At 52.9% G+C, this 13,877-nt stretch overlaps 1 protein-coding gene across 1 annotated transcript; it reads right to left on the bottom strand.

Moving 5' to 3' along the window:
• Positions 1-346: 346 nt before the first annotated feature.
• LOC309684165 (olfactory receptor 14A16-like) lies at positions 347-1,276 on the bottom strand (the record flags this gene model as incomplete). Its single annotated transcript, XM_082500116.1, has 1 exon — positions 347-1,276. One exon carries the CDS (start codon positions 1,274-1,276, stop codon positions 347-349), a length of 930 nt encoding a protein of 309 aa, XP_082356242.1.
• Between the last annotated feature and the right edge of the window lie 12,601 nt (positions 1,277-13,877).

Below are 13,877 nucleotides of genomic sequence, written 5' to 3'. Positions count from 1 at the left end.
AGCAACAGTCCTTTTAGGGATGCAATTGCTCAAGCCTACTCCTAAGACCATCTTTGGAAGAAAGGACCATGGCACAAAGGAGATGCCATTTTGTTATAGAGATGCTGTGAGAGTTTCAGTTCTGACCTAGTGTTAGAATGGTTAGAAACCATTATTGAGGCACTAGTTGAGAGGTAGTATGTTAATGCCTCTTTAGAAGTGGAAGGAATATAAATATTTCTGCAGGAACATTCTAATAAAAAAAGAAAAAACACAGAATAAAATAAATAATGAAGAGGACAGAGAGCTCAGGTCTGGAGTAAAAAATCCTGTGAGTAATCTGTGGAGAGAGATAGTAATTTTATTGCTACTTAGAAGGTGACCATGACATCAGTTTCCTAAAGCAATCTTTGAGCTCCTGGTTCCTCATGCTGTAGATGACGGGGTTCACTGCTGGAGGCACCACCGAGTACAGAAATGACACCAACAGGTCCAGAGATTTTGAGGAGAAGGAGGGGGGCTTCAGGTGGACTAATACACCAGTGCTGACAAACAGGGAGACCACAGCCAGGTGAGGGAGGCACGTGGAAAAGGCTTTATGCCTTCCCTGCTGTGAGGGGATCCTCAGCACCACCCTGAAGATCTGCACATAGGACAGCACGATAAAAACAAAACACACAAAGGCTAAACAGGCACTAACCACAAGAAGCCCAATTTCCCTGAGGTAGGAGTCTGAGCAGGAGAGCTTGAGGATGTGGGGAATTTCACAGAAGAACTGGTCCAGGGCATTGCCCTGGCAGAGGGGCAGTGAAAATGTATTGGCCGTGTGCAGCACAGCATAGGGAAAAACACTGCCCCAGACAGCTGCTGCCATGCGGACACAAGTTCTGCTGCCCAGGAGGGTCCTGTAGTGCAGGGGTTGGCAGATGGCAGCGTAGCGGTCATAGGCCATGACGGTGAGAAGAGAAAACTCTGCTGAAATGAAAAAGATAAACAGAAAGACTTGAGCAGTACATGCAGAGTATGAAATGTCCCTGGTATCCCAGAGGGAATTGGCCATGGCTTTGGGGAGAGTGGTGGAAATGGAGCCCAGGTGCAGGACAGAGAGGTTGAGGAGGAAGAAGTACATGGGTGTGTGGAGGTGGTGGTCGCAGGCGATGGCGGTGATGATGAGGCCGTTTCCCAGGAGGGCAGCCAGGTAGATGCCCAGGAAGAGCCAGAAGGTCAAGAGCTGCAGCTCCCGTGTGTCTGCGAATGCCAGGAGGAGGAAGTGGGTGATGGAGCTGCTGTTGGACATTTGCTGCCATGCACAAAGAGGAAAAGGCAGTGACAAACTGAGAGACTTCTCTGAGGAAAACCCCATGCCATTCCTCATGAAAATCTCTCTCCCTCAGCTGAATGAGGAATGACCCAGATCATTCCCAACACCACCAACTCAGTGACACGCTCCCTGACCATTTAAAATACAGCTTTGGCACGTACTTTCCATGAGGACCCCTCTGGGGCGGGACTGCCAGAGTCACAGTCAGAAGCCAACCCACACCCCCAAGATCCAGAGTACAACAGACGGGTGGGGAAACAGCAGACGTGTGTGTGCTCTGAAAAAATGAAGGGAGGAGAGGGAGGCAGACGGGCATGCAGTGAAGCCTTCTCCTCACCCAGCTGTGCTCTCCCCCTCACAGTCAATGTCACTGCCCAGCACCTGTTTTTCGCCTGTTTGTTGTGTAGGACACACACACTTCTCCTGGACTGGAGGTGCGCTGCTCAGGAGGTATCTCATGCCCTGGACCCTGTGGCTGTGGGGTGGGTGGGAGAGGAGAGCAGAGGCTTGCTGCGGAGCAGTTGTCTGAAGGTCAGGGGATGGCGGGAGGTGCCGGGATCCCCCTGCCCGCGCATTTCTGGCAGCAGCTCCCTCTTTCCCCCTGACCATGTCTGGGCTGCCAGGAGCTGCCCCTGCCTGGAGCTGCTTCTCTGCCCTTGGGTCTCCTCCTGCCAGTGCTCCAGAGCCCATCCCACCCACTGTGTGCTCAGCTCTGCCCTGCAGACCCCTCCTGGCAGCACAGCGCTGCCCAGGGGCATCTCTGGCTGGGCAGGCTCCCATGGGGAGAAATCCATTCCCACCTCCCACTGCCCACCCAGCCAGCCAAAAGGAGAAACTTCACAGCACAGACTTCTTCCCTTTCAGGGGAAAGGTGCCTCGATGTCCTTCTTGAAAAGGACCTGGGGGTCCTGGTGGACAGCAGGATGACCATGAGCCAGCACTGTGCCCTTGTGGCCAAGAAGGCCAATGGCATCCTGGGCTGTATTAGAAGGGGGGTGGTTAGTAGATCGAGAGAGGTCCTCCTTCCCCTCTACTCTGCCCTGGTGAGACCGCATCTGGAATAATGTGTCCAGTTCTGGACCCCTCAGTACAAGAAGGACAGAGAGCTGCTGGATTGAGTCCAGCGTAGGGCAACTAAGATGATTAAGGGAGTGGAGCATCTCCCTTATTAGGAAAGACTGAGGGAGCTGGGTCTCTTTAGTTTGGAGAAGAGGACACTGAGGGGTGATCTTATTAGCGTTTATAAATATATAAGGGGGGAATGTCATGAGGATGGAGCCAGGCTCTTCTCAGTAGCAACCAATGATAAGACAAGGGGTAATGGATTCAAGCTGGAACACAAGAGGTTCCACTTAAATTTGAGAAGAAACTTCTTCTCAGTGAGGGTGACAGAGCACTGGAACAGGCTGCCCAGGGAGGTTGTGGAGTCTCCTTCTCTGGAGACATTCAAAACTCGCCTGGACGCCTTCCTGTGCAACCTCATCTAGGTGTTCCTGCTCCGACAGGGGGATTGGACTAGATGATCTTTTGAGGTCCCTTCCAATCCCTAGCATACTGTGATACTGTGATACTGTGATACTGTGATACTGTGACCCTCTGCAAATGTCTTGGGGGTGATGGGGATCCGGGAGCAGCCCTGACCCACACAGGTGCCTCTCCACAGCAGAAGGTATGTGCCTTGCTGGTGGTCACTCTTCCACCCACAGCTTCTCCCCACAGAGCCGTGGGAGCTCCCCGGGCAGGCGCAGAGCTGACCCTAGCAGGCGGCAGAGTCCCTGCCCCAGCACACAGCCCCCGGGGTGCAGGGACCCTGCAGGCAAGGACAGCCCTGCCCACCCCTGCCTGCACACCCCTACGCACACCTCCACAGCCATCCCCGGCAGAAGGCAGCACTCAGGCTCTGTCCCTCTCACCAGGGAGCAGGGAAGCCCTGCTCTGGAGCACATCCTCCTCCTCTACGGCACAGAAACTGAGAGAGTCCTCCAACAGAGAGCCCAACCGCTGTCAGATGGAGCAGCTTGAGGAGATCCCTCCAGGAATTGGAGATGCATTGCCAGGCACCCAGATACTTACCACGCAGAGGGCGGTGAAGATTCCTGCCCCATTGAGCTCTCAGCACCCCCAAATCCCAACTGCCTTTAAGCTCTCTCCTCCTCGCAGGTCTCCTCTCACTGCCTGCAGGCAGTGCCCCCAGCCTTGCTCCTGGGCAGAGCTGTCTCTCTGCAGCGCTGCCCGCTTGCCAGGAGCTCCCTCCGGCCCAGCCGCCCGGCCCAGCTCAGCACCAGAGGACCAGCCCAGGGCAGCAGCTTTTCTGTCCCCTCTGGGCTCCCTGGAGGTGTCCCTGGGGCTCCAGGGGAACCTGCTGGGAAACAGGATGAAGTCATCACTTATTTTCCCTCCCTCAGCTGGGGAGAGACACTTCTGTCAAGGATTTTCAAATCTCAATCAAAGACAAGTTGAGGTCCAAGAATACCTTTTTTTCTTTTTTTATTAGACAGGATACCCAGACAATGCCAGGGAGCAATCTCCTTTTCCTGTTTGGAGGTAAGAGATTCAGCTGAGTCAATGGAGGCTTCTCAGCCTGAATTTGTAGTCCCTGGGGCTACAACAGGATTTAGCTCCATCCCATGCCCACCACAAAACCCCAGCAGGTGGCATTCCTCTGGCCTCACTTCACAAGGGCACAAAAGCGGCTCCTGCATGTGAGCTCCTGGTCTCAGCTCCCTTGTGAAGTAATGGAGAGGGAGGGCAGGAGGAAGATGTGCGGACACAGACACCTGGGGACATCTTTGGTGGCTGGGGTGACCAAGAGGCATGCTGGGAATGGCAAGCTCTAGTGGAGCAGTTCATAGAGACAGGGCAGCATCTGGGGGCATCTTGGTGGAGGCTGGTGGGAAATCCCTTTGGCCAACTTCAATGACACAAGGTGTCCACGTGGAGGACAAGTGCCCCTGTAACTCTTCCTTCTGCCCAGGACAGCCCCTAGAGGGGTTCAGCTGACCAAATGTAGTCATGTGGCACAGGCAGAGCTCAGTCTCTGTCTTTCTCTTCTCCATCAGCTCTCTTTTCTACATGTCCCCAGAGTATGATGGCAGTTGTCTCACATGCATCCCTTCATTGCCTGACCTAATTCAGGGCAGCTGAACCTCAATTTAGTTTACAGATTTCGGTCCTGTAGTGCTCGAGGAGGTGCCAGGGCTCTCCAGCACAACTGCATGTGCCTGACAGGGACAGCAGAGGTCCTATACAGGAGCCCCGTTCCCATCCAGCCTGGCTGTGTGACAGGCATCACCCAGGGCATCTCAGACAGAGTGAGTGCCTTTGGGCCAGTGACTGAATCCCACCCCTGCAGTGGCACAAGCACTGTCCTTTCTCTCTCCAGTATGAACAGCAAGCACATCACACCAGGGTCTCCTAATGAGTTCCTTCGCTCTCTAACTCTGCTGGTTCTTCTCGCCTCCAGTGTTTAACCCTTGATGACACGATCATGGATCAGGCCAATGATTTTCACAGTGGTCCTGAACCACATGATGTCCACACTAAGGACACTCTCAACATCATCTCTTCCTTCCTGAGATCAGCTTCACCTCCACCGCAGGCCCTCAGGGCAGCAGAGACACAAAACATGGTGGTTTTCTCTGTGCTATACTCAGTGAGGACAGAGTGTCATCATTAGAGCTTGGGATGTCATCGGGTCAGGCTTAGGTTGGGACGCAGGGGTGGTGGTCAGTATCTGCTGAAAAATAGTCACTGTCATGGGACAGTGTAGGACAGCCGGTGGTGGGGATGGCCCCTTTGTGGGGGCTGGGAGTGCCCAACAGTATAGAAATCCTCGTGCAACCGACTATGGCTGCTGTCTCTTCCCCTCAGGATCCCGAGAGGACACCAGGTCCCTTCAGCTCCAGCACTTTCCTGCCACTTCACTCACCCACTTACTCCATAGAGCCAAGGAGGAGCCCTCGCATAGTCCTGCACTGGGCATCACACACCCCCACATCTCACTGCCCCCAGGAGGAGCCCTGAGTGTCCCATGAGGGAAAGAAATCCCATTCCTGAGCGCAAGGATCCCCATTGCTAGGGGAAGCGGGTCAGGGCTCGAACATCCAGCTTGATGAAACACATCCAGGGCTTTCACAGCCACTTACACATTGGATTTTCAACCTGTAACCAGTGCCTCTGACTTCCTGCTTCACCAGCCCCCAACGGATGGTCCCTTTCCTGGTCATTCCCTCCATGGTCTCTCCAGTGATGGCCCTCAGTTGGGCTCGCTACCACCCTCAGAAACTTGCAGCTTTGCTGCTGCCTTTTCCTTCTCCAGAGGCTTGGTCAGCCTGTCAGGATCTGCAGTTCAGGAACGTGGCACCAGAGGGCTCATTCACATGCACAGCTCACAAGCCAGGGCTCTGACCATGATTTCCTTCACTCCTCAGTTCTTATCTGCTTAACGTGAGAGATGTCAACAGTGACAATATTTCAATAATAAAACAAAACTATAAGGAATGACTTCCTTTTTTCCCACTTGTCTTCATTTGTCTTCTTACACATTAACTGATATCGGCAATCTCCAAACGCTACTGAAAGCGAACATCTCCAAAGGGGGGCTGAATGTGTAGGGCAGTCAAGACCCTTTATGTCAGACACTCTATGGGCGGTCTTTGTCCACAACCCCCCAACCCCCATTTCTCTCTTCAGCCACCCGGGACTACAGCAGCCTTGTTCACAGCTGAGCTTCCTCCACTGCAGTCCATTGGCACCAGTTTCCACCTGGTCTACCTAGAGAACAAGCTGCACGCAGACACAGAGGGATGTTTCTTAAATGTCACACAAAACAAAAAAAAAAAAAAAAAAACACAGCAAAGGAGGAGATGGTTCAATAAAAAATAAAAAACACTCTTCTGCTTTAAATGAAGTCTACATTACCTCCTCTGAAGTCCACTGTTCACAGCAGATGGCCTTAGACCAACAGAAAACACATCTGTCTGCCAAGCCCAGATCCGAAGACCCCAAAGCCCTCCCTGTAATGGCCTCTGTTTCTCCATATTCAATCTTGGCTCACAGTGAGCACCTTTAGGAGACTCTGCAGCATCTAGACGCACTCGTTTCTCATTCCCCTCGTTGTGAAGACCTCCCTTTACTCAAAGGGAGAGAAATGAGTCGTCTCAAGTGAGATGCCTTGGCCTACCACAGCTGTCCACCAGCTCCTGCTCCAGAAAGTCTCCCAGCTGCCCTGAGTCACCTTTCCCAGTGCCATGTGGGGGCATCACCTACCCATGGGTATCTCTGAGGCAGTGGCCACCTCTGTGTGGGCAACTGCATCAACCCCTGAAGGAAGATGTTAGGCAAAAGCTGAAACAACTTGGTGTTAGAAGTGTGTAAGAAGTCTTCATATTCTCAACTTTGATGCTGGTCTGTAAATTGTCATTATTGGTTCATAGGCCATGGACACGCACCAGCAAGCTGATGGCCCTTTCTCTCCCTCTCTGGAAGTACAGAATTATGCATCTGGTCCCTTCTGACTGGTAACATTTGACTTTGCTCAAGTAGCCCCTGCTTTGATTCCTATCCACCGTTGGCTGTTTTCCTCTAGAGTCCTGCCTTGAGGCACAGAGGCCTGGGAGACCTTGCTGGGGATAATGCAGTCAGGGAGCACACAACGTATCTCAGGTCTATCTATGCCCACATTTTAGCAGTGATACCGTCTTATCTGTGCTTCTTTTTCCACTGTCCCTGAAGTACTACCAGGTCGTTATGGTGCCCTTGAATTGACTCTGAAGTTTCAGCTGAGTTTTGGTATAGACCATTTCTGTGCTTGGAAGATGCTGTCCTTGAAGACCAGCTGTACTGAGCTCAGCTGCCTTTCACAGCTGCCAACCATGAGATCCCCACTCAAACTCCCAGGACCAGGCTGAAGTTTCCTCCTCTGATGTCTGGCATTTGCCTTTCCTTCCTCACTCTCCTTGGGAGCTGTGTTGCAACTGTTTCAGTGTCACGAGAGCCAAGGCTTACAAGGACCTTCAAGTCCCTGACCATCTCTTCCACGCTGGCAAGGATCACATCCAGGCTTGCATTGCCCTTGTTGGCAAGTCTGGCAGCTGTGCTGAGAAGCTCTCCCAAGACACTCCAGAACCTTCCTGGACTGTTCCACACTGCTGTGTTCCCCTTCCAGGAAATGCCAGGGCCGTTAACGTCCCCAGTGAGGCCCAGGCTCCTACATCCAGACACTTCCATTGGGTTCCTTAAACAAGACTGTGCCAGCTTCCCCACCTTGACTGTTGGTTCCTCATCTCCCACCACCATGTCACCTTGACTGGCCCTTCCTCTGGCCCTCATTCACAAGGGCTCACCCAACTTGTAGCCTTAACCATTAAGGAGCTCCATACATCAAAGAAACTTCATCGCTTTGGGGTTACCCCACTCTAGATCCTTCCAGCCTGTCTCTCCTGAAAAGCCAGTTCCCATCTCATTCGCCCAGGGGTCTGCCTTGTCTCACCATGCCTTGGCAGTTACGCAATGGATGTCAAAAAGAACATGCTCCAGCTCATCCTGGCTATGCCCTTGCCTGAGGGCAAGAGCACATATTTGGGCTGTAGCACTGCAGCATTTCTACCCCCTCTGGTCTCCCTGGGGGTGTCCTTGGGGCTCCAGGGCAATCTGCTGGGAAACAGCCTGAAGTCATCCCTGATGTTCCCTCCCTCAGCTTGGGAGGGACACTTCTGTCCAGCACTTCATTTCTCAATCAGAGACAGATGGAGGGACAAGAATATCTTTTTTCATTTCTTATTAAAAAGGACATGCAGACAATGCCAGTGAGCAATCTCCTTTTCCTGTTTGGAGGGAAGGGATTCAGCTGAGTCAATGGAGGCTCAAAGAAGTCTGCTGTGTCTTGTCACTGTTTTCTTCTTTTACAACAGTGCTCCATGCTCAGAGTCCAACAAATGTTCAGTGGCAACTCCATCACACAGGTCCTCCTCCCGGCATTCACAGACACACTGGAGCTGCAGCTCTTGACATTCGGGCTCTTCCTGGGCATCTACCTGGCTGCCCTCATGGGAAACGGCCTCATCGTCACCAGGGAAAAAAATCTGAAAAATCAACAAGCCAACAAAAATACCCCAACCTCAACACTGTGTAAGCACTGCTACACAACAACCAAACCAGCAGTGTGTTTGAGTGTGTTTGGCTCAGAAACCCAAAATACAGCACCACACAGACTGCTGTGAGGAAAATTAACTTGCACTCCAGACAGGCCAAGTGACACAGGTCAATGGGAGAGCTTCCTGGGGTGACCTTCCAGACTGAGGGTGGGGGTTATTGCCTCTGGGACTGTGATGCTCATTGCATGTTAACAGAAACAGCACTTTGGGCTTGTGCAGGACTTACTATTAGGTGTCATGGAAATGCCAAAGGACGAATGAAGGTTGTTTGGGAATGGACAAGTGTGGGAAAACCTCAAGAAAAGGGGCTAAAAGTAGCCCATTAAGTTTAAAGAGGTTGCTGGTAAAGCCCCTTGTGTGGCCATGGCCTGCAAGTGATCAGCCCAGCCTCTCCTGTCTTCTTCTCCAATTCCACCAAAGTGCTGCTGGGGTGAGGGGGCTCTCTGCTCTTGGTAGGTATGGAGCTGTGAGCGCCAGCCACTGGAGTGGGGATGACAAGTCACAGGGGCTTGTGCACCTGAGGGGGCAGAAATGGAGAGCCCAGCGTGCATCCTTATCGTGTTGCTGGGTGGGTCAGTGTGTGTAACTGCTGGAAAACATGAGGCTGGAGAAGCCAGCCAGTAGGACAGAGACCTGGGAGCTTGAGAGAAACCATGACTGGATACCGGAGAGACCAGAGGCTCTGGGAGCTGGAAAGTGGAGGAAGCAGGTGGTCCAAAGCTTCTGCAGGAGAAATTGTGCAGTCTTGGGGCTCTGGTACTGGTAAGGTTATAGGCCTGGACCAGGAGGGTAAGGGACTGTATGAGAGAGCTGCAGGAACACATGGAGCTCTGCTTGGGGATGGACAATGAGTCAGCTGAGCGTTGATGGCTGAGGATTATCATGCAGACCAACACGGGCAATGCTATGGTGGGTTTCTGCTACAGACCTGCTGATCTGCAGGGGAGAAGAAAGAATTAGATGAGGCCTTCTGCGGGTCCTGGTCTTCATGGGGGACTTGAGCTAAGACCTGGATGGTCTCATAGCCCTTGGTAGCCAAGAGAAATGCAATCGCCCAGATGGCAAAGACCTGGGTTCTGTTTTTGCCTTCCAGCTTTGCCAGCAGCCTTGGCCATTTCCAGTGCAGGTTGTCCCACTCCTGCCCCAGTTTTCCTCCAGGCTGTAGAAACCCATTGTGCTTTCCCCCGTTGCTCTCCCCTGGGAATTTCTGTACCTTCACTAATGTCGCTGTGCCCTAACAGGCTGTTTCTTGGAACACAAAGCCATGGGATCGTCACCAACTCTCTCTGGGTGTCCTCTTGCACTACAGCTCTACCCTTGCAGGGACATTTCTTTTTCCTCCTGTCCAGTCTCCACTTTCCCAGCTGCACTATATAGCATTTTTTCTCTCTCCTGTGTTTTCCCACTTCCAAGGAAAGCTCAAAAATCTCAGAAAGCACCCTCCAGGAAGGCGACCTAACTCATCAGCGACTTACATCATCAGGCCTTTCAGCTGACCAGATATAAGTGACCTCACTGTGATCTTCTAAACCACCTGGCTGCTGCTGATCACTGAGTGATTCTGGTTATGACTGGCTTCTGGGAGGACTTTGTACCACTGTGGACATTTGGACCTGATCATCTAGCCAACTTCCAACCCACCACACCATCCACTGCTTCAGCCCAGAGAGCATCAATATGGCTATGAGGAGATGATGTCAAAAGCTGTGCACAATGCCGGGTACACAACATGCCTTTGTTTCCCCTAACCATTCTGGTCCAGCAAAGCCTTTCTTGTCCTTCCACTGCCTGGAGGTGGCTGCAGGAGGACGTACCCCATCACCCTCCAAGGGACTGAGGAAGGCTGACCAGTTTGTAATTATCTGAATCCTCACCCCTGCCCTTCTTCAAGATGGGTTTGACATCTGCCTTCTCCATAGACCTCGGAACTTGTCTGGCTGCTCTGGCACATTTGAGGGCATAATCCAGAATCACAGGACAGGGTGGCATAGCAGACATGAGCAGTTGCAGTGAGCCTGTCCACGGCAGTGGAGGTGAACGTCCCTCGTAGGTGGCGATTTGTTCCTGCAGTCGCACACAGAAATGTCAGATCTCTGTCGGGTACCCACTCCTCAGCTGGTTTCGGGCACTCCTCATACACACATGGCTGATCAGAGACACAAGTCCTTCCCTTGCCCATGCAGAGGCAGTGCACGGCAGCGGTTACAGTGTCTCTCTGACCTCCTGCCGCCACCCCCAGAGTCTGGGAGGCACCGCAGCCCTGCGGTGTGTCGCCCTGCTCTGCTCTCCTCCTGAGGAATGGACATGGGGACCTCGGTTCAAGGAAGCACATCCCAGTGCTGCATCCAGGTGTTTCCCCAGGGGATGTTACTCTCCAAGTGAAGTGACCTCATCTGTCGCACTCGCCTTCATGGCACCCCCAGGAATAGCTGATGGCTTTTGTGTTCACTCGGGTCCATCTCCCCACATGCACAGGCTGTGCATGCTTAAGTCTCATCTGTAGAATGCAAAGTTAGACCTCCTCATTTGGTGTCCCTCTATCTGAAGGGACAAAGAACGTCTCTGAGTTGGGGTGATGTCCAATGCTGGACATGGAAGATGTTCTTGGCTGGCCCACGATGGTGACCCTGGGGAAACTTCCCCGGGGTGTCCAGCGGGCACAGGCACAGCCCAGACACTGCTCTGCTGCTCCGTCATGTCTCTCGCAGGAGCCCGGCTGTGCCAGGACACTGCTGTGTGACCCCAACCTGCACACTGCCACACTTCAGCTCTTCCCTGGTGTTTTCCTCTCCGGGCCACTTGCTAGCCCCACCAGCCAGACCCTCCCTGAATCTGGCCACCTCCTGCCCCCTGGCCAGCGCAGCCCAGCAGAGCAGCCCCATTGGGACTGGTCCCACAGCAGCACATGGAGGCCAGTGAGAATGTCCACCCAGCTGGCATGCTGAGGAGATCTCCTCCCCAGGCAGCTTGCAGCCCCAGCTGCCAACATTCCTGCCCAGAGTGGCATGAGAGAATTTGCCCAGGGCATCCTCAGGAAGGTACTTTTGCCCCAGGGACAGGGCAGCCTGCCCTGAGCTGCCCCACCACAGCAAAGGGTTTCTCTGTCCATGTTTGGCCTGCTATGCTCCCAGCACAGCCCATCCCCCTCAGAGACTTTCCCAAGAGAGCTCATCTGTGCTGGCCAGGCCAGCCATTCCTGCACCCCCTCCCCAGGTGTCCCACAGCCCCCGAGCTGGTGGTGTGGCTCTGCAGAGCCAGGGGCTGTGGTGCCCGGGGCCGTGCTGGTCAGGCTGGGAGGCAGACCCAGCTCAGGTGGCTCCTGCCCCCTCCACCTCAGCACACAGACGCTGCCCCTGCAGCTCCAGAGAAGATCTCGGAGAAAGGATACCCGACAAAATAATCATCGGAGGGTCTTTTATTTTGTTTAAACACACAGAGAGCAGCTTCTTATTTACACAAAGTCTCTGGCTCACACAAGACAGGCAGATGCTGACATAGATATAGTATAAAGGGTGACTCTTCTCTTTTGTTCACAGCATTAATACAACCCAGAAAAGCTAAAAACCAAAGAAACAAAAAAAGAAAAATATACCAAAAGTAAGTCTGGGACTGAAATGAGGTATATCATGAGTGATATGCAGAACCAGATGGGCAGTTCATTGCTGCTTCTGAAAAGAAACCAGTCATCAGTTTCCTTAAGGCATCCTTGAGCTCCTGGTTCCTCATGCTGTAGATGAGGGGGTTCACTGCTGGAGGCACCACCGAGTAGAAAAATGACACCAACAGGTTCATAGATTTTGAGGAGATGGAGGGGGGCTTCAGGTAGGCAACCATGACAGTGCTCATAAAGAGGGAGATCACGACCAGGTGAGGGAGGCACGTGGAAAAGGCTTTGTGCCATCCCTGCTCCGAGGGAATTTTCAGCACAGCCCTCAAGATCTGCACATAGGACACCAGAATGAAAACAAAGCAAACAAAAGCAATCAAGGCACTGAACACAAGAAGCCCCATTTCCCTGAGATAGTCTGAATGTGAGCAGGAGATCTTCAGGATCTGGGGGACTTCACAGAAGAACTGGTCCAGGGCATTGCCCTGGCAGAGGGGCAGTGAAAATATATTGGCCGTATGCAGCACAGCATAGGGAAAAACACTGCCCCAGACAGCTGCTGCCATGCGGACACAAGCTCTGCTGCCCAGGAGGGTCCCGTAGTGCAGGGGTTGGCAGATGGCAACATAGCGGTCATAGGCCATGACAACAAGAAGATAAAACTCTGCTGACATGAAAAAGAAAAAGAAAAAGACCTGTGCAGCACATCCTGCATAGGAAATGACCCTGGTGTTCCAGAGGGAATTGGCCATGGCTTTGGGAACAGTGGTGGAGATGGAGCCCAGGTCAAGAAAAGAGAGGTTGAGGAGGAAGAAGTACATGGGGGTGTGGAGGCGGTGGTCGCAGGCGATGGCGGTGATGATGAGGCCGTTTCCCAGCAGGGCAGCCAGGTAGATGCCCAGGAAGAGACAGAAGGTCAAGAGCTGCAGCTCCCGTGTGTCTGCGAATGCCAGGAGGACGAAGTGGGTGATGGAACTGCTGTTGGACATCTGATTCCTTTGCTCATGATGTTCTGCCAAAGGAGGAAACCACACTCACAAGTAAGAACTGCTCTGAGCAAATCTCTTCACATTCCCTGTGTCCCGTTACCTCTGTTCTTCCCAAACACACATGACCTTCCTCCTTCCTTTCAGGACCTTTTTACTCCCCCAGGTTCTGAGCTCTGCTTTGTACTGGCGAAACAAGACACAAGCAGGAGGCTTCTGCCCATGGGCTCCCGAGCAGTCACCCATGCTCGACAGCAGTGGGCATCTTTTAAAGACATGGTTGCTTCTAAACATCACCATTTCTCTCATAAGTAATCCATGAATAGAATCCGGTCAGCATTTCGGGCAGGAGAATGCCAGGGAAACTCTCAGAAGTGCAAAAATTTTACCAATCTAATTAGAGGCAGCTCACCCCCCAGCTCCACACTGCATTTTCCACAGCCCCACAGGTTTGGGTGGTTTGAAGGACTTTGGTCCCACGAACACAGCTGCATGGCAGTGTTGGTGTGTGAGCCACACCTGAACCCCTTCTCCCCAGAGAGTACGAGAGTAAGAACAAGAGCAGCATGGACAGGAGGGGAAGATGGAGAAATGCTCCTGCTGAGGGAGGAAAGGGACCTATAGACAGTGCTCAGGAGTTTCTCCTCATTGGCGTGTGGCTGCTGAGGAGGCACCTCAGCCAGAAACCCCACAGCCTTGATGTTGGAAGCTCTGCTGGGCCAGAGAGGAGACCGGGGGGGTTTCAGTAGAAGGCGTCCTCATTACAGGAGATGGCAGGAAGGTGCCCGAATGACCCTCCCAGGGCACGTGGGAGCTGCTCTCTCTCTCCC

The sequence above is a fragment of the Vanellus vanellus genome, assembly GCF_965231255.1.
Source record: "Vanellus vanellus genome assembly, contig: HAP1_SCAFFOLD_248, whole genome shotgun sequence".
Lineage (NCBI taxonomy): Eukaryota > Metazoa > Chordata > Aves > Charadriiformes > Charadriidae > Vanellus > Vanellus vanellus.
This window is presented reverse-complemented; position numbering and strand designations above follow the sequence as displayed.